The sequence below is a fragment of the Danio rerio genome, chromosome 4 (genome assembly GCF_052040795.2).
Source record: "Danio rerio strain M-AB ecotype USA chromosome 4, GRCz13ab, whole genome shotgun sequence".
NCBI classification, from domain to species: Eukaryota; Metazoa; Chordata; class Actinopteri; order Cypriniformes; family Danionidae; genus Danio; species Danio rerio.
In genome coordinates, this window is record NC_141024.2 from 41,342,779 (window position 1) to 41,367,767 (window position 24,989).

Here is a 24,989-nt window from a genome sequence, read left to right on the forward strand (position 1 = left end):
AAAAATTAATACTTTAATACTAAAACTTTAATTGATTTTAACAGTTTTGTCTCGGTTATTCTAATTACCAGGTGTTATTTGAGGGTTGGCACAAGATGTGGGAGTCTGGTCTTCATGGGCTGCCCAGTGCAGACATACTGTGGCTTAAGGAGGATGCTGAAAGGGGACTCTTTCAGAGGGCCATGTCTTATAAAGACAAACATGGAAACAGAAAGTGGAGGAAAGTCCTGAAGGATGACCGGATGTGGTTTCACCCTCCAGAATTTCCTGGAGTGGTGGAAGGAAAAGTCCCCTCAGCAGACTCCTTTTTTCACAGCTCCGTTTTTTTCTGGAGACCAGTCGGTGTGTGGCGTTACAGTCTTCGGTGCCCAAGGTCTGACTGCCCAGCACGCACCAATCAGAAGGCTTTTCTCTACCGTTGTGGGTATTCATCCACGGTAAGACAGATCTGCCACATGTCTGGCTGGTACTCCATGCTGACTGAGGTCCTGGCATGCAACGCCTGTAGAAAGGCTGCAAAGGAGTCGGAAGAGCATACTATTGGTCGTTTCCTGTCATGGGATCAGTGCATCCTTAATCAGCTCAGTCCAGCTCACAGAGCGGTGTTTCCTGCTGTCTTGACGCTACGGTGAGTCTCTAGCAGAATACAAATCATTGTAAAATTATTCAGAGTCTAATAAAAGTTAAGACTCACCATCATCTAATGATTGTGTTGCTCCTATTATTCTAGGCGTGGCGTGGACAAGCAGGTGATCCGCCTGATGAGGGATCGCACTGAGGGAAACACCATGGTGAAGGTTTGGAGACAGGTGCAGGAGAGCCACTGCGAGGACTATCTGCAGAGAAAGGACTTGTACACCACTCTTCTCAGCCAGTACAACAAACCTGGGAAGATCACTCGTAAGTCAGAGTTAATTGTTTTCTTTAAGGGATAGTTCACCCAGAAATGAGTAGTTTTAAACCTTTATGAGTTTCTCTCTTTTGTTAAACACAAAAGAAGATATTCTGAAGAAAGCCGAAATCCTGTAACCATTGACTTCCATTGTAAAAAAAAAACAAACAAATACTATGGAAGTCAATGGTTACAGGTTTCTGACATTTTTCTAAATATCTTGTTTAGTGTTTAAAAGAAACCCATAATGGTTTACAATCATTAAAAGGATCAGCAAATGATGAAATAATTATTATTTTTAAATTCCTATCCTTTTGAGCATTTATTCAAAGATTAAGCAGCAAAGTGTCTGTTTTCTCTGCTTTTAGGGAGTTTGTGCCAGCAGTTCCAGCGACCACCAGCACGGAGAGAGCCGCCATCTGCCAGACTGATGAGAAAGGCGTTCCTTATCTCAGAGGCAGATAACATCGAGGACTACCGTACTCAGATTATGTCCACATTTGGGCAAGTCCTGAAGTACGACTCCACCAAGAAGGTAAATTTAACACAATGGAAAAAAGTCAGTTTGTAAACATATTGCAAAACCTTTTTACTGTTATTCTTTCAGGAAATCCTTTATCAGAGAGATTTTATCCTTAAAATATTATTGTCCACTTTTGTATCATGGGACATTTTAATCATTAATTATTAATGACAATTGATAAGTAAAGTATTATTAATTGTTTAATAATAAATAATTATCAATAAATTAATATCTAATATGGGTTACTAGTGCTTTAAAATCCTGTTTGTCACCATCACACGCACCAGATTATTAATCATACTTACCTACGTCTTTGTGTGTCGTTTTCTTCACTTCAGGTTTCCTCTTGCATGCTCTGCATCCGAAATCTAATGAGCTGCAATGCAAAAACACATTATTAATTCATTTCTGAATATTAGTGACTATTACTTTCTTGGTCTGGTGCAGAAAAAAAAAATACAAAAATGTTTAAATCTGTTTGTGTTGTATTTGTTATCAGATCTGCAAGAAACTCTCCGGCGATGGAAAAGGCACTGCAGAGTGGTGTACCAATGTGGCCAACGAGCAGGGGCAGATCCTCATATCTGTTCTCACCTGTGAGGAGTCATTGGAGAAGATGAGGCCGATGGCTGAAGGCCTCATGGAGAGGTACAGGAGAGCTGACGAGGCACCGCCCGAGCTCATGTATGTGGATCGTGGCTGCTGTCGCGTCCACGCCGTGTCCTCGGTTGAGCAGCTCTTCAGTGACTGGACGGACAGGGGCATGCTGGTACGGCTGGACATCTTTCATTGGATCCATCGATTCGATGCAGCCCTACGGACAGATCATCATCCAAAGTATGCCCTGTTCAAGTCTGCCCTCTCTGCTGCCGTCTTTGCCTACAACAAAGACGACATGGCTCTTCTGGTACAGGCGATACGTGCCGGTCACCCAACCAACTATGCCTCCCTGACTGACAGCCAGATCATCGAGCTGCGTGTTAGTAAATATGACCTCAGCCATTACGTCAGGAGGATCACAGTTGGTGCACAGGAAACATGTGCGCGCGTGCAGTGCGCCATTGATCTCCTGAAGGGAGCCGCAGGGATGGATGAGAATCAGGTGCATCTGTTTAAGGACTCTGCAGCCATCGACCACGTCTGGGAGAACCAGCAGAAGCACCTTGAATGCATCCAGGATCCACCAGGGAGGAACATGTACACCATCACCAAGTATGTGACCCGTAACGGTGTTCGTCTTGCGCGGTACAGTACGGTGAGAGGAAGCAACAGTCTGGAGGGCTTTCATTCCTTTCTGCCTGACATGATCCCGGGACCCCACTGTGCTGCCGTCCCGTTTCAAGTCTATCTGTTGGCTGGCATCGCACGCTGGAACTCTAACAGGGAGTCAGCCAGCGTCCAAGGGCGGAAAGGGAGGAAACATATGGTGTACATGTCTCCTCTGGTCCATCGCCTAAACCAAAGGTGCCAGGAGCTATTTGGGGAGGTGGAGGAGGCAAACTACAGGCCTCCGGTTCCTGCTGGTGATGAGCGCATTGGTCTGGAGTACCTGTTTTCCCAGTCCTCAGAGCCCTTCAGTGCTCCTGATCATTACGCTCAGACTAGAGAGACACTTCAGGCAGATGAGGATGAGGACGAAGATGTTCCTGCTGGGGTGGCAGAGGAAGAGGAAGAGCTGCAGGAGGAAGATGATGATGTGGGCTACTCCTCAGACCGCGAGAGGGACAGCCTGACTCCTCTGAGGAAACGTCTGTGCCTCACCGATCAGGCAGTGGCTGCTGAATTTGACCCCTGTGTGGAGGACGTGTGCGGTCCCAATCATCTGCCTGGGTACCAGCACGTAGAGGATCTGTGTAAAGTCCTTGTTGAGATCGCCCTGCACTGCAAATTTTAGATAGTAGATTTAACTACCTTGGAGTTAAAATTAACACTCCCTCAGAGTTTATATGGGAACCACTATAAGTGTTAAAAATAACACTTTTGAAAGTGTTAACATTGTCAACACCAAGAGAGTGTTAATTAGCAAACTCTTATTGTGTAAAATATCTGTTAAATTTCCGAAAAAATACCAGCAGCTGTGGTTGCCAGAATCTTTCTGTGAAAAACATGGAAGTTTTATATAACTGTATAAATTTACAAAAATTAACCATATTTCATGAACTAACACATTGTTTATTTTACAAAATTATAGCTTAGTGCACAAAAATGTAAAGTCTTTAGATGCAATAATGTTTTCATGTGTGATTGCAATTAGCAAACAGATTTTGACAGCATTAGTAACTACACAGTTACCTTTAAACAAAAGAAGATGCAGCATAACATCAAATTTTCTCAGTTCATCTTGGACTTGAACAGAGACGCTATTATCCTCCACAATGGTGACACAAAAACCGTTTTGCTGTTTTTCTTTCTTTTTTTTCATTTTTAGATTTTACGGAAAAATACCAGCAGCTGTGGTTGCCAGTAATCTGCTGTTTTTAACATTCATAAATTCAGTTTACAGAATATTTCTGTTAAAAGCACATTCAACAGTCTGTATTTTTTATCGATCTCACACTGCAAATTTTAGATTTGGTAGATTTAACTACCTTAGAGTTAAAATTAACACTCCCTCAGTGTTTATATGGGAACCACTATAAGTGTTAAAATAACATTTTTGAAAGTGTTAAAATTTTTAACACCCAGAGTGTTAATTAGCAAACTCTTATTGTGTAAAATATCTGTTAAATGTATGTCAAAATACTGGCAGCAGTGGTTGCCAGTAATCTGCTGTTTTCAACATTTTACATTCGTAAATTCAGTTTCCAGAATATTTCTGTTAAAAACAAATCCCATTGTCTGTATTTTTCATTCGAACACACTTAAGCCTTAAATTCCACAGCAAAATCCTAACTAATGTCCTCACTACAGAGGGCTGAACACTCAGACAGTGATGAAGTTAATGAGACAATTAAGTGTCTAATTAAAGGAGGATTGAGAATTGTTGATGAACAACTGTTAACAAGCAGAATCACTGAAGGAAAGAAAAACACAAGCCGAAACCAAAGATGAAATCAACTGAGAAAAACTCTAAATAAAATAATAATCAATAAAAATAAAACAAATTACACAATAAAAAAATGTTATTTTTCAACATCTTTAAAAAAATTCTCATCACATTAAACAACTCATCATGGAGCTTCACCTATTACTGACCTTTGATTTTATTTCTGTCATGTGAACAAAAGCTCTTAATGAAATTTCTGTTGTTCATTTGAAGTCACCATGATGGAGGACAGAGTCTGCTTTAGTCAGCCTCTTCAACTTCTTGCTATAAATGTCTTTTATTTTGGCTGCTATAGATAGTGTTAATTACACTATTTATACATATAGCATGGAAAGCCAAAAAAAAATTAAAGCGACAGTCTGAAGAGAATATTCATGATAACATAGCCATCCTTTCCTGCTTGTTTTCTAATTCAATATCATATTAGTTATGTGTGAGAAATAAATAATATACATAAATGAAACCACTGAAGCTCCAATAATATAAAATAAAACAAAAAACATATTTACAATGAGAATGTTTGATCTATGGCAGTACTTAAAAACACACAGACATCAATAATTAGTCTTTGAATCTCAATGATGGTGACAAACAAAAAAATAAAAATCAAGTTAAAAAAAAACACTCTACTGAAACATTACCTCCCAAAAACAACACAAAATAAAGGAAAAGAAAGAGATTGTAATAACATAAAGCTGCATAATTTATTCATGCTGCAATGCATGCTGGGAGCTTTGTACTATGCTGGCACCCAGCATGCATTGCGGCATGAACTATGCGGCTTTTTTTTTTAGCAACCACGGTTGAGGTTCATGTCCTGATTCTTGATGCCTGTGTGTCATAAAGAGCAAGCTAGAACTTGAATGTTTAGTGCATGACAGGTTAATTATTAATTGCATCCTAATTGTTTGTTGAACTTTCTATGAAGAGCAGCAGACTGCCAGAAGTATTGTCCCATGCAGTTTTAATACAACTATATTTGCATATCTTTATGAATCAACTTAATAAAAACCGGAAATTAAATCTATAACAATTAAGCATAAACAGTATAGTTTCTCTTGACCTTTCTTGCTATAGCTAATGAGTTTTAGAAACACAGTTATAGCAGTCATAGAAACATTAGGATATAAGAGTAAAGCTTCAAGATCTCAAATAAGCAGCCTCTGATCTCTATGATGGTGAGGTCAAATGAAATATTTTAATAAAAAAATATAAACCTCTGTTCATTGTCAAATATTCTTACAGAAATTAAGTCAAACTGTAATCAGTGAAGCTGCTTATGCTATTATTTAATGGAGTTGTTTAATTCTCTGTTTTAATTCAGTTGGATTGGTGTGAGGCTCTGTCTGTAGTTTTATTTCTTCCTTCAATTTCTTATTCCTTCAGTGATTGTGCTTGTTAACAGCAGGTGTTCAACAGTAGGTGTCTGAATTCACTTATTTGTGGTCATTCCTTCTGTCTAGTGGACTAAACTAATTGACCAATTCAAGGGCCAGGTGAATGAGGGTGTATGGTGAGATTTCAGACACTCTGATTAGTTTCTCAAATACAAGGGTTTTCTACAAAGGTAGATACATGTTACTCTGTGTGACAAGGAGGCAAATCAGCTTCTAATGCCAATCTAACTCTAGAATTTTAACACTTTACTCTGAATTACCTCAACACTTGAAATTTAACACCAATGAATTTGCTGTGTGGAGGAAGGAAAACTTGCCTTAAATGAGTCGACCAGGCAAAAGGTCATCAGCGCCTGGAACAAGCTTGACCTCCATGACCGCAGCATCCAACAATTCGACAGCCTCTACTCTGCACGCTGGGGAAATGCTCTGTTTGGCCGCACCAGTGGAGATCCGACTGAGGCATCCCTGGTGCAGAAGCTCAAGTTCAGCAAGCGGTACTCAGCCGCACACTTGGTGGACTCCAGAAAGAACCGGCTGATGTACTGCCTGGTCAAACAGCTGTGGCTTCATCCTGGTGTTGGAGGAAAAGCTAAAGGGTCACCGCTGAAACAGCAGATCACTAAACTGTACCAGCGTGTGCAGCAGAGAGTGACGGTGGACGATGATCAGCTCAGCAAACTCGGGATTCCCATCCTGAAAATAAATTCAAAGTGCGTGAGCGAGTTCATCAGGAGGCAGGAGGCACTGTCAGCCACAAACGTCACCGACCAGGGTCTGTCTGTCCTCCGTCGTCACCAGAGCGTCTCCAGCACCAGCCAGCCCCCCGCTGAGGAGCTTCCAGAGGAAAGACCCCATACCAGCCGGCCTGCAGTGCAGTATCCCATCACCACTTCTCTGGCCGGCACCCGAAAGTTGAAGCAAAGGCTCCCGCAAATCTTACCTGTCCCTCCCTCTGCTCTTGCTCAACCAGTTCCTGCGCCGGCCCATTCGATGCCCGCAGGACTCCGGCACACACACACTCCGCTGACTGCACCTCCCGCTGTTTCCTTGCCGCAGGCATCCACTCCGCTACTGTTGCCCTCAAGATCAACAGTCTACAAGAGGAAAAAGGCAGAACTCAGTGGCTCTGGACATCCAACCTCAGTGAAGGTTTACATCTGTGCTCTGTGTGGCCAACCAACTCAAGGCCACAAGAAATACAGAAAGAAGAGCTACTGTGAGAGCTCCAAAGCCTCCACGTCCACAAACCTTGCTGGGCAGACGTTTGACTGTTTTGAAGACTTTAAAAGGGCTGTGGACGTTCTCTTGGGCTCTCAGTCTCAGGCCTCCGAGTCTGTCTAACTGGACCTCTATCCATGTTGCGGTTCATAGTTCTTGACTTGTAACAGTGTTATTGTTGCAAAAATGGATATGTTATAATAACAGTTGGTTGAATGTTTACAGTGTTTTACACTAATCTCTTGATTGTTGTAACACTGGTATTGATGCAAAAATGTATGTTATAATAACAGTTGATTTTTTTAAAAGTTTACAGGTTTTTACGGTTTGCACTAATTTGTTGACTGTTTTTTACACTTATTGTTGCACAAATGTTCGCAATATTAACAGTTGACTGTTTCAGAGTATACATCGTTTTATACTAATTTGTAGATTGTAACTTATTGTTAATTTACAAAAGTGCAGCTTTTTTTTTACAGTTTGCACTAATTTGTTGATTGTTGTAGAAACAAATTTTATATTAACATTTGACTGTTTAAGTTTACAGTGTTTTACACTAATTTGTTGATTGTTGTAACACTGTTTTGTTCCAGAAATGTATGTTATATTAACAGTTTATTGTTTTACAGTTTACAGTATTTCTTTAATTGTTTTCTTGTTTTTATTTATTTATTTATTTATTTATTTATGTATTTATTTATGTTTATTAAGTATATATTATCATTATGTTATTTAAAGTACTTTAATTATTACTTTGTGATAACTAATGTTGCTTTATATACTTTAATTGTTAGCTTTGTTTTTTTTTTAAGAGGATTTATTTATTTATTTTTTTTTATATCTAAATGCTTGACCTGGCAGTATTTTTTTTTATGTATACAAATATATTCTTATATCTATAACTGCTATCAGTAATATTAAAACTAATGATTGTAATAGTAATGTGTTTTTTATTATGTACAAAGTATATCTATAGTATACATTTTTATGTCAGGCAGGTCTAACAATATGTTTAGAACTTTTCTTTTGCACTTTTAATAAATTTGGATAATAAAATACAATCTCGTGTTTCTTTTTGTTTGTGTTGGAAGGACTTCATTGGTTTTTAAAAATTGACTAAATCTTCTGATTTTGAATTTAATTTAGAATCATTATCTAAGTCTATGACAATAATATGCAGTCCATTTTAATAGTAACCTCTGGTACAGGCGCTCTGAAAAGTCTATTGCTCCTCTGTGTTTTTCCAAGTCCAGCTCTGGAGTCGATGACAGCTTATCCTGTTGCCGTCAGATGGGATGCCAGTGGATTCATCCTTAAACCACACTCCAACATCAAGCTCCACCTGCAACACACAAATACAAAAACAGTACATTATTCAAATATCCTGACATTACACTCTCAAAATAGAACTGTCGTAATTTGTTACAAAGTAGTTAGTTACTATAATTAAAATACTTACCCAGTAACAAAGTAAGGGATTATTATTCATTTTATGTAATTGTATTACTGCTATTAGAAATATGATGGTATATCTGTATAATATAATAGAACAGATGCTAAATATTTCCATTTTTTGTTATACAAACATATTTAAGAATAATTCTACTAAACATTATGCATTTAAAAAAAGTTTGACCTTTAATTACTACTATTACATATGAATATTTTATTTATAGAACTGATATTACATATATTAATTTATATATTCCATTTGTTGAGGTTTATGGGGATTTTGAGTGAACCATTAAAAGTAATTTAATTTAAAAAGCAACTTAAATTTTAATAACAAACTTATTAAATGATCATTTCATGGTTCACTTTAATGCACAGTTAGGGTTGTTTGCTTTAATTTCAAAAGCACCACATCATGTGCAACGTGTCCTGACAGTTACTACTATTTGTTTTGATGACATCACCAGGGGGTTGTTCACTCGCAAAAGCAGTTCATTCATGGTTTGCTGAAACTCAATCAACCAATCAGGTGCTGAAATTGCCTACACTTCTAAAATGAAATTTGCACGCCGTACAGGTCGATCGCCATTCGCAGGGGTCAGCGTGGCCGGAGTGCAATGGCCAAGCCTCGCCCTGGGTGAACCACCTTCTTGATCATGGTATCTCCCCTGCCAGGTAAGTATGAGTTGCCGGGCGGCGCAAATGGCAGCCGCCGTTTTCTATCGGCCGTACTCCAGGGCGGTGATGCCCAGCCACCGAGCATGGGGAATGGGCCAGCAACCCCTGTCTCCTGACGGCGCTGTACTTGCAGCAGACGTGCCTGTGCCTGCAAACCACTCGCTAGTAACTGTGGCAACGCATGAAGAGTTTGAGCTTCCTCCAGATGCTTGCTTTGTGTTTTGTCATCAGTTGGGGCTGCCAACACATGGATTCCACCGGACGCACTCGATCTGGGGATAACAGACCCTCTATGGGGGGAGGGGAGGGGATCCTCCTGTTCTTTCTTTCTTTTCCTCCATCTGTTTTCTTTCTCTACAGATGCCGTTTTTCTCTGCTTAGTTTCTGATTTGGTCTATTTGGACATGTCGACCTCCTGCTTTGCTGCGGTTCGGACCGCCTTTGCCTAGAGCTCCGTGCTTTGCACTCTTGCCTTGTATGTTTTGTGTCCTGTTTTCTCACGTCAGCCTATCAGCACAGTGCTCAAACGACATAGCTTGAAGAAGACGACGGGATCTACAAACGTTCCGCAAAAGAACTTCACTGACGAAAGCGGAAGCGCTAACGAAACAACCTCCCGCTGCAAGCACCTTACATTCCTGGGACGGGAAACCACCGACGGCTGGCTGCGAAATTGCCTCTGGTTCAGATTGGTTTAGAACCGTCCCTCTGCCCAAAAGGCCACAGACGTCTGCAAAAGATTGCAGTTCTTGAAACAAAGTTACCTCTGATCCGAGCAGAAGCGTTCGCTTACTTAATGGCAGATAAAATGATGACCTTTCACACGGTCTGCATTCGTTCCGTCAGTAACAGCGGCAGGCCGGTAAAAATAAAATTCTGACATTCCACAGGGCACACTCGCTTGGCGGACAAAAGCCACCGGGGGCTCTCTTTGCGTGTTCCTTCACCTGGTCAAACCGCTTTGAGGGGGGACCTTTCGAGTAGTTTTCGGCGTCAGAACAGACTCTTCTAGCGACGGGTGGGCAGGCCTTCCACAGGCGCGCGCGGCTCTACTGGAGCAAAAGAGGCTTGGCAGAGGACGAGGAAGAGAGGGAAGCGCCGCTCCAGCGAGGGGGTGCTCGCTGCAGAGCCATTCGAGGAGAGCTGAGCTCCAGCGAGGGGGAGCATGAGCTGTCGCTCCTCCTCCTGTAAGCTGTTTCAATGCGTACACCAACCCCACCCCTAACCCTACCCCCAGTGACATCACTCGTAGAAGAAGTGCAAAAAAAGGTGGAGCTCAAGCTTAAGCTCCCCCTCGCTGGAGCTCAGCTCTCCTCAAATGGCTCTGCAGCGAGCACCACTTGGCTCCAGCCGGGTCCGACGCTACCGCCTGAGCTCTGTCTTGAACCACTGTGCTCAGGGGAGAGCGCGAACGCAGTCCCCCACTACCAGAAATTATGCAGTCGAGATTCCCACATTTGGGGAATTCGCAGGGGTCAGCGTGGCCGGAGTGCAATGGCCAAGCCTCGCCCTGGGTGAACCACCTTCTTGATCATGGTATCTCCCCTGCCAGGTAAGTATGAGTTGCCGGGCGGCGCAAATGGCAGCCGCCGTTTTCTATCGGCCGTACTCCAGGGCGGTGATGCCCAGCCACCGAGCATGGGGAATGGGCCAGCAACCCCTGTCTCCTGACGGCGCTGTACTTGCAGCAGACGTGCCTGTGCCTGCAAACCACTCGCTAGTAACTGTGGCAACGCATGAAGAGTTTGAGCTTCCTCCAGATGCTTGCTTTGTGTTTTGTCATCAGTTGGGGCTGCCAACACATGGATTCCACCGGACGCACTCGATCTGGGGATAACAGACCCTCTATGGGGGGAGGGGAGGGGATCCTCCTGTTCTTTCTTTCTTTTCCTCCATCTGTTTTCTTTCTCTACAGATGCCGTTTTTCTCTGCTTAGTTTCTGATTTGGTCTATTTGGACATGTCGACCTCCTGCTTTGCTGCGGTTCGGACCGCCTTTGCCTAGAGCTCCGTGCTTTGCACTCTTGCCTTGTATGTTTTGTGTCCTGTTTTCTCACGTCAGCCTATCAGCACAGTGCTCAAACGACATAGCTTGAAGAAGACGACGGGATCTACAAACGTTCCGCAAAAGAACTTCACTGACGAAAGCGGAAGCGCTAACGAAACAACCTCCCGCTGCAAGCACCTTACATTCCTGGGACGGGAAACCACCGACGGCTGGCTGCGAAATTGCCTCTGGTTCAGATTGGTTTAGAACCGTCCCTCTGCCCAAAAGGCCACAGACGTCTGCAAAAGATTGCAGTTCTTGAAACAAAGTTACCTCTGATCCGAGCAGAAGCGTTCGCTTACTTAATGGCAGATAAAATGATGACCTTTCACACGGTCTGCATTCGTTCCGTCAGTAACAGCGGCAGGCCGGTAAAAATAAAATTCTGACATTCCACAGGGCACACTCGCTTGGCGGACAAAAGCCACCGGGGGCTCTCTTTGCGTGTTCCTTCACCTGGTCAAACCGCTTTGAGGGGGGACCTTTCGAGTAGTTTTCGGCGTCAGAACAGACTCTTCTAGCGACGGGTGGGCAGGCCTTCCACAGGCGCGCGCGGCTCTACTGGAGCAAAAGAGGCTTGGCAGAGGACGAGGAAGAGAGGGAAGCGCCGCTCCAGCGAGGGGGTGCTCGCTGCAGAGCCATTCGAGGAGAGCTGAGCTCCAGCGAGGGGGAGCATGAGCTGTCGCTCCTCCTCCTGTAAGCTGTTTCAATGCGTACACCAACCCCACCCCTAACCCTACCCCCAGTGACATCACTCGTAGAAGAAGTGCAAAAAAAGGTGGAGCTCAAGCTTAAGCTCCCCCTCGCTGGAGCTCAGCTCTCCTCAAATGGCTCTGCAGCGAGCACCACTTGGCTCCAGCCGGGTCCGACGCTACCGCCTGAGCTCTGTCTTGAACCACTGTGCTCAGGGGAGAGCGCGAACGCAGTCCCCCACTACCAGAAATTATGCAGTCGAGATTCCCACATTTGGGGAATTCGCAGGGGTCAGCGTGGCCGGAGTGCAATGGCCAAGCCTCGCCCTGGGTGAACCACCTTCTTGATCATGGTATCTCCCCTGCCAGGTAAGTATGAGTTGCCGGGCGGCGCAAATGGCAGCCGCCGTTTTCTATCGGCCGTACTCCAGGGCGGTGATGCCCAGCCACCGAGCATGGGGAATGGGCCAGCAACCCCTGTCTCCTGACGGCGCTGTACTTGCAGCAGACGTGCCTGTGCCTGCAAACCACTCGCTAGTAACTGTGGCAACGCATGAAGAGTTTGAGCTTCCTCCAGATGCTTGCTTTGTGTTTTGTCATCAGTTGGGGCTGCCAACACATGGATTCCACCGGACGCACTCGATCTGGGGATAACAGACCCTCTATGGGGGGAGGGGAGGGGATCCTCCTGTTCTTTCTTTCTTTTCCTCCATCTGTTTTCTTTCTCTACAGATGCCGTTTTTCTCTGCTTAGTTTCTGATTTGGTCTATTTGGACATGTCGACCTCCTGCTTTGCTGCGGTTCGGACCGCCTTTGCCTAGAGCTCCGTGCTTTGCACTCTTGCCTTGTATGTTTTGTGTCCTGTTTTCTCACGTCAGCCTATCAGCACAGTGCTCAAACGACATAGCTTGAAGAAGACGACGGGATCTACAAACGTTCCGCAAAAGAACTTCACTGACGAAAGCGGAAGCGCTAACGAAACAACCTCCCGCTGCAAGCACCTTACATTCCTGGGACGGGAAACCACCGACGGCTGGCTGCGAAATTGCCTCTGGTTCAGATTGGTTTAGAACCGTCCCTCTGCCCAAAAGGCCACAGACGTCTGCAAAAGATTGCAGTTCTTGAAACAAAGTTACCTCTGATCCGAGCAGAAGCGTTCGCTTACTTAATGGCAGATAAAATGATGACCTTTCACACGGTCTGCATTCGTTCCGTCAGTAACAGCGGCAGGCCGGTAAAAATAAAATTCTGACATTCCACAGGGCACACTCGCTTGGCGGACAAAAGCCACCGGGGGCTCTCTTTGCGTGTTCCTTCACCTGGTCAAACCGCTTTGAGGGGGGACCTTTCGAGTAGTTTTCGGCGTCAGAACAGACTCTTCTAGCGACGGGTGGGCAGGCCTTCCACAGGCGCGCGCGGCTCTACTGGAGCAAAAGAGGCTTGGCAGAGGACGAGGAAGAGAGGGAAGCGCCGCTCCAGCGAGGGGGTGCTCGCTGCAGAGCCATTCGAGGAGAGCTGAGCTCCAGCGAGGGGGAGCATGAGCTGTCGCTCCTCCTCCTGTAAGCTGTTTCAATGCGTACACCAACCCCACCCCTAACCCTACCCCCAGTGACATCACTCGTAGAAGAAGTGCAAAAAAAGGTGGAGCTCAAGCTTAAGCTCCCCCTCGCTGGAGCTCAGCTCTCCTCAAATGGCTCTGCAGCGAGCACCACTTGGCTCCAGCCGGGTCCGACGCTACCGCCTGAGCTCTGTCTTGAACCACTGTGCTCAGGGGAGAGCGCGAACGCAGTCCCCCACTACCAGAAATTATGCAGTCGAGATTCCCACATTTGGGGAATTCGCAGGGGTCAGCGTGGCCGGAGTGCAATGGCCAAGCCTCGCCCTGGGTGAACCACCTTCTTGATCATGGTATCTCCCCTGCCAGGTAAGTATGAGTTGCCGGGCGGCGCAAATGGCAGCCGCCGTTTTCTATCGGCCGTACTCCAGGGCGGTGATGCCCAGCCACCGAGCATGGGGAATGGGCCAGCAACCCCTGTCTCCTGACGGCGCTGTACTTGCAGCAGACGTGCCTGTGCCTGCAAACCACTCGCTAGTAACTGTGGCAACGCATGAAGAGTTTGAGCTTCCTCCAGATGCTTGCTTTGTGTTTTGTCATCAGTTGGGGCTGCCAACACATGGATTCCACCGGACGCACTCGATCTGGGGATAACAGACCCTCTATGGGGGGAGGGGAGGGGATCCTCCTGTTCTTTCTTTCTTTTCCTCCATCTGTTTTCTTTCTCTACAGATGCCGTTTTTCTCTGCTTAGTTTCTGATTTGGTCTATTTGGACATGTCGACCTCCTGCTTTGCTGCGGTTCGGACCGCCTTTGCCTAGAGCTCCGTGCTTTGCACTCTTGCCTTGTATGTTTTGTGTCCTGTTTTCTCACGTCAGCCTATCAGCACAGTGCTCAAACGACATAGCTTGAAGAAGACGACGGGATCTACAAACGTTCCGCAAAAGAACTTCACTGACGAAAGCGGAAGCGCTAACGAAACAACCTCCCGCTGCAAGCACCTTACATTCCTGGGACGGGAAACCACCGACGGCTGGCTGCGAAATTGCCTCTGGTTCAGATTGGTTTAGAACCGTCCCTCTGCCCAAAAGGCCACAGACGTCTGCAAAAGATTGCAGTTCTTGAAACAAAGTTACCTCTGATCCGAGCAGAAGCGTTCGCTTACTTAATGGCAGATAAAATGATGACCTTTCACACGGTCTGCATTCGTTCCGTCAGTAACAGCGGCAGGCCGGTAAAAATAAAATTCTGACATTCCACAGGGCACACTCGCTTGGCGGACAAAAGCCACCGGGGGCTCTCTTTGCGTGTTCCTTCACCTGGTCAAACCGCTTTGAGGGGGGACCTTTCGAGTAGTTTTCGGCGTCAGAACAGACTCTTCTAGCGACGGGTGGGCAGGCCTTCCACAGGCGCGCGCGGCTCTACTGGAGCAAAAGAGGCTTGGCAGAGGACGAGGAAGAGAGGGAAGCGCCGCTCCAGCGAGGGGGTGCTCGCTGCAGAGCCATTCGAGGAGAGCTGAGCTCCAGCGAGGGGGAGCATGAGCTGTCGCTCCTCCTCCTGTAAGCTGTTTCAATGCGTACACCAACCCCACCCCTAACCCTACCCCCAGTGACATCACTCGTAGAAGAAGTGCAAAAAAAGGTGGAGCTCAAGCTTAAGCTCCCCCTCGCTGGAGCTCAGCTCTCCTCAAATGGCTCTGCAGCGAGCACCACTTGGCTCCAGCCGGGTCCGACGCTACCGCCTGAGCTCTGTCTTGAACCACTGTGCTCAGGGGAGAGCGCGAACGCAGTCCCCCACTACCAGAAATTATGCAGTCGAGATTCCCACATTTGGGGAATTCGCAGGGGTCAGCGTGGCCGGAGTGCAATGGCCAAGCCTCGCCCTGGGTGAACCACCTTCTTGATCATGGTATCTCCCCTGCCAGGTAAGTATGAGTTGCCGGGCGGCGCAAATGGCAGCCGCCGTTTTCTATCGGCCGTACTCCAGGGCGGTGATGCCCAGCCACCGAGCATGGGGAATGGGCCAGCAACCCCTGTCTCCTGACGGCGCTGTACTTGCAGCAGACGTGCCTGTGCCTGCAAACCACTCGCTAGTAACTGTGGCAACGCATGAAGAGTTTGAGCTTCCTCCAGATGCTTGCTTTGTGTTTTGTCATCAGTTGGGGCTGCCAACACATGGATTCCACCGGACGCACTCGATCTGGGGATAACAGACCCTCTATGGGGGGAGGGGAGGGGATCCTCCTGTTCTTTCTTTCTTTTCCTCCATCTGTTTTCTTTCTCTACAGATGCCGTTTTTCTCTGCTTAGTTTCTGATTTGGTCTATTTGGACATGTCGACCTCCTGCTTTGCTGCGGTTCGGACCGCCTTTGCCTAGAGCTCCGTGCTTTGCACTCTTGCCTTGTATGTTTTGTGTCCTGTTTTCTCACGTCAGCCTATCAGCACAGTGCTCAAACGACATAGCTTGAAGAAGACGACGGGATCTACAAACGTTCCGCAAAAGAACTTCACTGACGAAAGCGGAAGCGCTAACGAAACAACCTCCCGCTGCAAGCACCTTACATTCCTGGGACGGGAAACCACCGACGGCTGGCTGCGAAATTGCCTCTGGTTCAGATTGGTTTAGAACCGTCCCTCTGCCCAAAAGGCCACAGACGTCTGCAAAAGATTGCAGTTCTTGAAACAAAGTTACCTCTGATCCGAGCAGAAGCGTTCGCTTACTTAATGGCAGATAAAATGATGACCTTTCACACGGTCTGCATTCGTTCCGTCAGTAACAGCGGCAGGCCGGTAAAAATAAAATTCTGACATTCCACAGGGCACACTCGCTTGGCGGACAAAAGCCACCGGGGGCTCTCTTTGCGTGTTCCTTCACCTGGTCAAACCGCTTTGAGGGGGGACCTTTCGAGTAGTTTTCGGCGTCAGAACAGACTCTTCTAGCGACGGGTGGGCAGGCCTTCCACAGGCGCGCGCGGCTCTACTGGAGCAAAAGAGGCTTGGCAGAGGACGAGGAAGAGAGGGAAGCGCCGCTCCAGCGAGGGGGTGCTCGCTGCAGAGCCATTCGAGGAGAGCTGAGCTCCAGCGAGGGGGAGCATGAGCTGTCGCTCCTCCTCCTGTAAGCTGTTTCAATGCGTACACCAACCCCACCCCTAACCCTACCCCCAGTGACATCACTCGTAGAAGAAGTGCAAAAAAAGGTGGAGCTCAAGCTTAAGCTCCCCCTCGCTGGAGCTCAGCTCTCCTCAAATGGCTCTGCAGCGAGCACCACTTGGCTCCAGCCGGGTCCGACGCTACCGCCTGAGCTCTGTCTTGAACCACTGTGCTCAGGGGAGAGCGCGAACGCAGTCCCCCACTACCAGAAATTATGCAGTCGAGATTCCCACATTTGGGGAATTCGCAGGGGTCAGCGTGGCCGGAGTGCAATGGCCAAGCCTCGCCCTGGGTGAACCACCTTCTTGATCATGGTATCTCCCCTGCCAGGTAAGTATGAGTTGCCGGGCGGCGCAAATGGCAGCCGCCGTTTTCTATCGGCCGTACTCCAGGGCGGTGATGCCCAGCCACCGAGCATGGGGAATGGGCCAGCAACCCCTGTCTCCTGACGGCGCTGTACTTGCAGCAGACGTGCCTGTGCCTGCAAACCACTCGCTAGTAACTGTGGCAACGCATGAAGAGTTTGAGCTTCCTCCAGATGCTTGCTTTGTGTTTTGTCATCAGTTGGGGCTGCCAACACATGGATTCCACCGGACGCACTCGATCTGGGGATAACAGACCCTCTATGGGGGGAGGGGAGGGGATCCTCCTGTTCTTTCTTTCTTTTCCTCCATCTGTTTTCTTTCTCTACAGATGCCGTTTTTCTCTGCTTAGTTTCTGATTTGGTCTATTTGGACATGTCGACCTCCTGCTTTGCTGCGGTTCGGACCGCCTTTGCCTAGAGCTCCGTGCTTTGCACTCTTGCCTTGTATGTTTTGTGTCCTGTTTTCTCACGTCAGCCTATCAGCACAGTGCTCAAACGACATAGCTTGAAGAAGACGACGGGATCTACAAACGTTCCGCAAAAGAACTTCACTGACGAAAGCGGAAGCGCTAACGAAACAACCTCCCGCTGCAAGCACCTTACATTCCTGGGACGGGAAACCACCGACGGCTGGCTGCGAAATTGCCTCTGGTTCAGATTGGTTTAGAACCGTCCCTCTGCCCAAAAGGCCACAGACGTCTGCAAAAGATTGCAGTTCTTGAAACAAAGTTACCTCTGATCCGAGCAGAAGCGTTCGCTTACTTAATGGCAGATAAAATGATGACCTTTCACACGGTCTGCATTCGTTCCGTCAGTAACAGCGGCAGGCCGGTAAAAATAAAATTCTGACATTCCACAGGGCACACTCGCTTGGCGGACAAAAGCCACCGGGGGCTCTCTTTGCGTGTTCCTTCACCTGGTCAAACCGCTTTGAGGGGGGACCTTTCGAGTAGTTTTCGGCGTCAGAACAGACTCTTCTAGCGACGGGTGGGCAGGCCTTCCACAGGCGCGCGCGGCTCTACTGGAGCAAAAGAGGCTTGGCAGAGGACGAGGAAGAGAGGGAAGCGCCGCTCCAGCGAGGGGGTGCTCGCTGCAGAGCCATTCGAGGAGAGCTGAGCTCCAGCGAGGGGGAGCATGAGCTGTCGCTCCTCCTCCTGTAAGCTGTTTCAATGCGTACACCAACCCCACCCCTAACCCTACCCCCAGTGACATCACTCGTAGAAGAAGTGCAAAAAAAGGTGGAGCTCAAGCTTAAGCTCCCCCTCGCTGGAGCTCAGCTCTCCTCAAATGGCTCTGCAGCGAGCACCACTTGGCTCCAGCCGGGTCCGACGCTACCGCCTGAGCTCTGTCTTGAACCACTGTGCTCAGGGGAGAGCGCGAACGCAGTCCCCCACTACCAGAAATTATGCAGTCGAGATTCCCACATTTGGGGAATTCGCAGGGGTCAGCGTGGCCGGAGTGCAATGGCCAAGCCTCGCCCTGGGTGAACCACCTTCTTGATCATGGTATCTCCCCTGCCAGGTAAGTATGAGTTGCCGGGCGGCGCAAATGGCAGCCGCCGTTTTCTATCGGCCGTACTCCAGGGCGGTGATGCCCAGCCACCGAGCATGGGGAATGGGCCAGCAACCCCTGTCTCCTGACGGCGCTGTACTTGCAGCAGACGTGCCTGTGCCTGCAAACCACTCGCTAGTAACTGTGGCAACGCATGAAGAGTTTGAGCTTCCTCCAGATGCTTGCTTTGTGTTTTGTCATCAGTTGGGGCTGCCAACACATGGATTCCACCGGACGCACTCGATCTGGGGATAACAGACCCTCTATGGGGGGAGGGGAGGGGATCCTCCTGTTCTTTCTTTCTTTTCCTCCATCTGTTTTCTTTCTCTACAGATGCCGTTTTTCTCTGCTTAGTTTCTGATTTGGTCTATTTGGACATGTCGACCTCCTGCTTTGCTGCGGTTCGGACCGCCTTTGCCTAGAGCTCCGTGCTTTGCACTCTTGCCTTGTATGTTTTGTGTCCTGTTTTCTCACGTCAGCCTATCAGCACAGTGCTCAAACGACATAGCTTGAAGAAGACGACGGGATCTACAAACGTTCCGCAAAAGAACTTCACTGACGAAAGCGGAAGCGCTAACGAAACAACCTCCCGCTGCAAGCACCTTACATTCCTGGGACGGGAAACCACCGACGGCTGGCTGCGAAATTGCCTCTGGTTCAGATTGGTTTAGAACCGTCCCTCTGCCCAAAAGGCCACAGACGTCTGCAAAAGATTGCAGTTCTTGAAACAAAGTTACCTCTGATCCGAGCAGAAGCGTTCGCTTACTTAATGGCAGATAAAATGATGACCTTTCACACGGTCTGCATTCGTTCCGTCAGTAACAGCGGCAGGCCGGTAAAAATAAAATTCTGACATTCCACAGGGCACACTCGCTTGGCGGACAAAAGCCACCGGGGGCTCTCTTTGCGTGTTCCTTCACCTGGTCAAACCGCTTTGAGGGGGGACCTTTCGAGTAGTTTTCGGCGTCAGAACAGACTCTTCTAGCGACGGGTGGGCAGGCCTTCCACAGGCGCGCGCGGCTCTACTGGAGCAAAAGAGGCTTGGCAGAGGACGAGGAAGAGAGGGAAGCGCCGCTCCAGCGAGGGGGTGCTCGCTGCAGAGCCATTCGAGGAGAGCTGAGCTCCAGCGAGGGGGAGCATGAGCTGTCGCTCCTCCTCCTGTAAGCTGTTTCAATGCGTACACCAACCCCACCCCTAACCCTACCCCCAGTGACATCACTCGTAGAAGAAGTGCAAAAAAAGGTGGAGCTCAAGCTTAAGCTCCCCCTCGCTGGAGCTCAGCTCTCCTCAAATGGCTCTGCAGCGAGCACCACTTGGCTCCAGCCGGGTCCGACGCTACCGCCTGAGCTCTGTCTTGAACCACTGTGCTCAGGGGAGAGCGCGAACGCAGTCCCCCACTACCAGAAATTATGCAGTCGAGATTCCCACATTTGGGGAATTCGCAGGGGTCAGCGTGGCCGGAGTGCAATGGCCAAGCCTCGCCCTGGGTGAACCACCTTCTTGATCATGGTATCTCCCCTGCCAGGTAAGTATGAGTTGCCGGGCGGCGCAAATGGCAGCCGCCGTTTTCTATCGGCCGTACTCCAGGGCGGTGATGCCCAGCCACCGAGCATGGGGAATGGGCCAGCAACCCCTGTCTCCTGACGGCGCTGTACTTGCAGCAGACGTGCCTGTGCCTGCAAACCACTCGCTAGTAACTGTGGCAACGCATGAAGAGTTTGAGCTTCCTCCAGATGCTTGCTTTGTGTTTTGTCATCAGTTGGGGCTGCCAACACATGGATTCCACCGGACGCACTCGATCTGGGGATAACAGACCCTCTATGGGGGGAGGGGAGGGGATCCTCCTGTTCTTTCTTTCTTTTCCTCCATCTGTTTTCTTTCTCTACAGATGCCGTTTTTCTCTGCTTAGTTTCTGATTTGGTCTATTTGGACATGTCGACCTCCTGCTTTGCTGCGGTTCGGACCGCCTTTGCCTAGAGCTCCGTGCTTTGCACTCTTGCCTTGTATGTTTTGTGTCCTGTTTTCTCACGTCAGCCTATCAGCACAGTGCTCAAACGACATAGCTTGAAGAAGACGACGGGATCTACAAACGTTCCGCAAAAGAACTTCACTGACGAAAGCGGAAGCGCTAACGAAACAACCTCCCGCTGCAAGCACCTTACATTCCTGGGACGGGAAACCACCGACGGCTGGCTGCGAAATTGCCTCTGGTTCAGATTGGTTTAGAACCGTCCCTCTGCCCAAAAGGCCACAGACGTCTGCAAAAGATTGCAGTTCTTGAAACAAAGTTACCTCTGATCCGAGCAGAAGCGTTCGCTTACTTAATGGCAGATAAAATGATGACCTTTCACACGGTCTGCATTCGTTCCGTCAGTAACAGCGGCAGGCCGGTAAAAATAAAATTCTGACATTCCACAGGGCACACTCGCTTGGCGGACAAAAGCCACCGGGGGCTCTCTTTGCGTGTTCCTTCACCTGGTCAAACCGCTTTGAGGGGGGACCTTTCGAGTAGTTTTCGGCGTCAGAACAGACTCTTCTAGCGACGGGTGGGCAGGCCTTCCACAGGCGCGCGCGGCTCTACTGGAGCAAAAGAGGCTTGGCAGAGGACGAGGAAGAGAGGGAAGCGCCGCTCCAGCGAGGGGGTGCTCGCTGCAGAGCCATTCGAGGAGAGCTGAGCTCCAGCGAGGGGGAGCATGAGCTGTCGCTCCTCCTCCTGTAAGCTGTTTCAATGCGTACACCAACCCCACCCCTAACCCTACCCCCAGTGACATCACTCGTAGAAGAAGTGCAAAAAAAGGTGGAGCTCAAGCTTAAGCTCCCCCTCGCTGGAGCTCAGCTCTCCTCAAATGGCTCTGCAGCGAGCACCACTTGGCTCCAGCCGGGTCCGACGCTACCGCCTGAGCTCTGTCTTGAACCACTGTGCTCAGGGGAGAGCGCGAACGCAGTCCCCCACTACCAGAAATTATGCAGTCGAGATTCCCACATTTGGGGAATTCGCAGGGGTCAGCGTGGCCGGAGTGCAATGGCCAAGCCTCGCCCTGGGTGAACCACCTTCTTGATCATGGTATCTCCCCTGCCAGGTAAGTATGAGTTGCCGGGCGGCGCAAATGGCAGCCGCCGTTTTCTATCGGCCGTACTCCAGGGCGGTGATGCCCAGCCACCGAGCATGGGGAATGGGCCAGCAACCCCTGTCTCCTGACGGCGCTGTACTTGCAGCAGACGTGCCTGTGCCTGCAAACCACTCGCTAGTAACTGTGGCAACGCATGAAGAGTTTGAGCTTCCTCCAGATGCTTGCTTTGTGTTTTGTCATCAGTTGGGGCTGCCAACACATGGATTCCACCGGACGCACTCGATCTGGGGATAACAGACCCTCTATGGGGGGAGGGGAGGGGATCCTCCTGTTCTTTCTTTCTTTTCCTCCATCTGTTTTCTTTCTCTACAGATGCCGTTTTTCTCTGCTTAGTTTCTGATTTGGTCTATTTGGACATGTCGACCTCCTGCTTTGCTGCGGTTCGGACCGCCTTTGCCTAGAGCTCCGTGCTTTGCACTCTTGCCTTGTATGTTTTGTGTCCTGTTTTCTCATGTCAGCCTATCAGCACAGTGCTCAAACGACATAGCTTGAAGAAGACGACGGGATCTACAAACGTTCCGCAAAAGAACTTCACTGACGAAAGCGGAAGCGCTAACGAAACAACCTCCCGCTGCAAGCACCTTACATTCCTGGGACGGGAAACCACCGACGGCTGGCTGCGAAATTGCCTCTGGTTCAGATTGGTTTAGAACCGTCCCTCTGCCCAAAAGGCCACAGACGTCTGCAAAAGATTGCAGTTCTTGAAACAAAGTTACCTCTGATCCGAGCAGAAGCGTTCGCTTACTTAATGGCAGATAAAATGATGACCTTTCACACGGTCTGCATTCGTTCCGTCAGTAACAGCGGCAGGCCGGTAAAAATAAAATTCTGACATTCCACAGGGCACACTCGCTTGGCGGACAAAAGCCACCGGGGGCTCTCTTTGCGTGTTCCTTCACCTGGTCAAACCGCTTTGAGGGGGGACCTTTCGAGTAGTTTTCGGCGTCAGAACAGACTCTTCTAGCGACGGGTGGGCAGGCCTTCCACAGGCGCGCGCGGCTCTACTGGAGCAAAAGAGGCTTGGCAGAGGACGAGGAAGAGAGGGAAGCGCCGCTCCAGCGAGGGGGTGCTCGCTGCAGAGCCATTCGAGGAGAGCTGAGCTCCAGCGAGGGGGAGCATGAGCTGTCGCTCCTCCTCCTGTAAGCTGTTTCAATGCGTACACCAACCCCACCCCTAACCCTACCCCCAGTGACATCACTCGTAGAAGAAGTGCAAAAAAAGGTGGAGCTCAAGCTTAAGCTCCCCCTCGCTGGAGCTCAGCTCTCCTCAAATGGCTCTGCAGCGAGCACCACTTGGCTCCAGCCGGGTCCGACGCTACCGCCTGAGCTCTGTCTTGAACCACTGTGCTCAGGGGAGAGCGCGAACGCAGTCCCCCACTACCAGAAATTATGCAGTCGAGATTCCCACATTTGGGGAATTCGCAGGGGTCAGCGTGGCCGGAGTGCAATGGCCAAGCCTCGCCCTGGGTGAACCACCTTCTTGATCATGGTATCTCCCCTGCCAGGTAAGTATGAGTTGCCGGGCGGCGCAAATGGCAGCCGCCGTTTTCTATCGGCCGTACTCCAGGGCGGTGATGCCCAGCCACCGAGCATGGGGAATGGGCCAGCAACCCCTGTCTCCTGACGGCGCTGTACTTGCAGCAGACGTGCCTGTGCCTGCAAACCACTCGCTAGTAACTGTGGCAACGCATGAAGAGTTTGAGCTTCCTCCAGATGCTTGCTTTGTGTTTTGTCATCAGTTAAGGCTGCCAACACATGGATTCCACCGGACGCACTCGATCTGGGGATAACAGACCCTCTATGGGGGGAGGGGAGGGGATCCTCCTGTTCTTTCTTTCTTTTCCTCCATCTGTTTTCTTTCTCTACAGATGCCGTTTTTCTCTGCTTAGTTTCTGATTTGGTCTATTTGGACATGTCGACCTCCTGCTTTGCTGCGGTTCGGACCGCCTTTGCCTAGAGCTCCGTGCTTTGCACTCTTGCCTTGTATGTTTTGTGTCCTGTTTTCTCACGTCAGCCTATCAGCACAGTGCTCAAACGACATAGCTTGAAGAAGACGACGGGATCTACAAACGTTCCGCAAAAGAACTTCACTGACGAAAGCGGAAGCGCTAACGAAACAACCTCCCGCTGCAAGCACCTTACATTCCTGGGACGGGAAACCACCGACGGCTGGCTGCGAAATTGCCTCTGGTTCAGATTGGTTTAGAACCGTCCCTCTGCCCAAAAGGCCACAGACGTCTGCAAAAGATTGCAGTTCTTGAAACAAAGTTACCTCTGATCCGAGCAGAAGCGTTCGCTTACTTAATGGCAGATAAAATGATGACCTTTCACACGGTCTGCATTCGTTCCGTCAGTAACAGCGGCAGGCCGGTAAAAATAAAATTCTGACATTCCACAGGGCACACTCGCTTGGCGGACAAAAGCCACCGGGGGCTCTCTTTGCGTGTTCCTTCACCTGGTCAAACCGCTTTGAGGGGGGACCTTTCGAGTAGTTTTCGGCGTCAGAACAGACTCTTCTAGCGACGGGTGGGCAGGCCTTCCACAGGCGCGCGCGGCTCTACTGGAGCAAAAGAGGCTTGGCAGAGGACGAGGAAGAGAGGGAAGCGCCGCTCCAGCGAGGGGGTGCTCGCTGCAGAGCCATTCGAGGAGAGCTGAGCTCCAGCGAGGGGGAGCATGAGCTGTCGCTCCTCCTCCTGTAAGCTGTTTCAATGCGTACACCAACCCCACCCCTAACCCTACCCCCAGTGACATCACTCGTAGAAGAAGTGCAAAAAAAGGTGGAGCTCAAGCTTAAGCTCCCCCTCGCTGGAGCTCAGCTCTCCTCAAATGGCTCTGCAGCGAGCACCACTTGGCTCCAGCCGGGTCCGACGCTACCGCCTGAGCTCTGTCTTGAACCACTGTGCTCAGGGGAGAGCGCGAACGCAGTCCCCCACTACCAGAAATTATGCAGTCGAGATTCCCACATTTGGGGAATTCGCAGGGGTCAGCGTGGCCGGAGTGCAATGGCCAAGCCTCGCCCTGGGTGAACCACCTTCTTGATCATGGTATCTCCCCTGCCAGGTAAGTATGAGTTGCCGGGCGGCGCAAATGGCAGCCGCCGTTTTCTATCGGCCGTACTCCAGGGCGGTGATGCCCAGCCACCGAGCATGGGGAATGGGCCAGCAACCCCTGTCTCCTGACGGCGCTGTACTTGCAGCAGACGTGCCTGTGCCTGCAAACCACTCGCTAGTAACTGTGGCAACGCATGAAGAGTTTGAGCTTCCTCCAGATGCTTGCTTTGTGTTTTGTCATCA

The 24,989-nt window shown here is 49.2% G+C and overlaps 1 protein-coding gene and 11 non-coding genes across 19 annotated transcripts in view; 1 reads left to right on the top strand and 11 right to left on the bottom strand.

The window, feature by feature from the left end:
* The window catches only part of LOC148680749 (uncharacterized), a 28,074-nt gene extending 23,830 nt beyond the window's left edge, over window positions 1-4,244 (top strand). For all 8 annotated transcript variants that reach the window (XM_088650095.1, XM_088650097.1, XM_088650096.1 and 5 more), the window contains 4 exons: window positions 72-628; window positions 731-900; window positions 1,261-1,427; window positions 1,915-4,244. In XM_088650095.1, the coding sequence (XP_088506221.1) occupies window positions 72-628; window positions 731-900; window positions 1,261-1,427; window positions 1,915-3,309 (2,289 nt within the window). In that variant the 3' untranslated portion in view covers window positions 3,310-4,244. The remainder of the gene's footprint in view (window positions 1-71; window positions 629-730; window positions 901-1,260; window positions 1,428-1,914) is intronic.
* A 4,813-nt stretch (window positions 4,245-9,057) lies between these two features.
* On the bottom strand, window positions 9,058-9,214 carry LOC148680751 (U1 spliceosomal RNA). Its single transcript, XR_015944383.1, has one exon. It is a non-coding gene; the product is annotated as a U1 spliceosomal RNA (small nuclear RNA).
* A 1,391-nt stretch (window positions 9,215-10,605) lies between these two features.
* LOC148680752 (U1 spliceosomal RNA) lies at window positions 10,606-10,769 on the bottom strand. The gene has a single exon (XR_015944111.1). It is a non-coding gene; the product is annotated as a U1 spliceosomal RNA (small nuclear RNA).
* Window positions 10,770-12,160: 1,391 nt separating this feature from the next.
* LOC148680753 (U1 spliceosomal RNA) lies at window positions 12,161-12,324 on the bottom strand. Its single transcript, XR_015944121.1, has one exon. It is a non-coding gene; the product is annotated as a U1 spliceosomal RNA (small nuclear RNA).
* Window positions 12,325-13,715: 1,391 nt separating this feature from the next.
* On the bottom strand, window positions 13,716-13,879 carry LOC148680754 (U1 spliceosomal RNA). Its single transcript, XR_015944195.1, has one exon. It is a non-coding gene; the product is annotated as a U1 spliceosomal RNA (small nuclear RNA).
* Window positions 13,880-15,270: 1,391 nt separating this feature from the next.
* Window positions 15,271-15,434, bottom strand: LOC148680755 (U1 spliceosomal RNA). Its single transcript, XR_015944261.1, has one exon. It is a non-coding gene; the product is annotated as a U1 spliceosomal RNA (small nuclear RNA).
* A 1,391-nt stretch (window positions 15,435-16,825) lies between these two features.
* Window positions 16,826-16,989, bottom strand: LOC148680756 (U1 spliceosomal RNA). The gene has a single exon (XR_015944300.1). It is a non-coding gene; the product is annotated as a U1 spliceosomal RNA (small nuclear RNA).
* A 1,391-nt stretch (window positions 16,990-18,380) lies between these two features.
* LOC148680757 (U1 spliceosomal RNA) lies at window positions 18,381-18,544 on the bottom strand. Its single transcript, XR_015944325.1, has one exon. It is a non-coding gene; the product is annotated as a U1 spliceosomal RNA (small nuclear RNA).
* Window positions 18,545-19,935: 1,391 nt separating this feature from the next.
* Window positions 19,936-20,099, bottom strand: LOC148680758 (U1 spliceosomal RNA). Its single transcript, XR_015944344.1, has one exon. It is a non-coding gene; the product is annotated as a U1 spliceosomal RNA (small nuclear RNA).
* Window positions 20,100-21,490: 1,391 nt separating this feature from the next.
* On the bottom strand, window positions 21,491-21,654 carry LOC148680759 (U1 spliceosomal RNA). Its single transcript, XR_015944363.1, has one exon. It is a non-coding gene; the product is annotated as a U1 spliceosomal RNA (small nuclear RNA).
* A 1,391-nt stretch (window positions 21,655-23,045) lies between these two features.
* On the bottom strand, window positions 23,046-23,209 carry LOC148680760 (U1 spliceosomal RNA). The gene has a single exon (XR_015944368.1). It is a non-coding gene; the product is annotated as a U1 spliceosomal RNA (small nuclear RNA).
* Window positions 23,210-24,600: 1,391 nt separating this feature from the next.
* LOC148680761 (U1 spliceosomal RNA) lies at window positions 24,601-24,764 on the bottom strand. Its single transcript, XR_015944370.1, has one exon. It is a non-coding gene; the product is annotated as a U1 spliceosomal RNA (small nuclear RNA).
* Window positions 24,765-24,989: the final 225 nt, after the last annotated feature.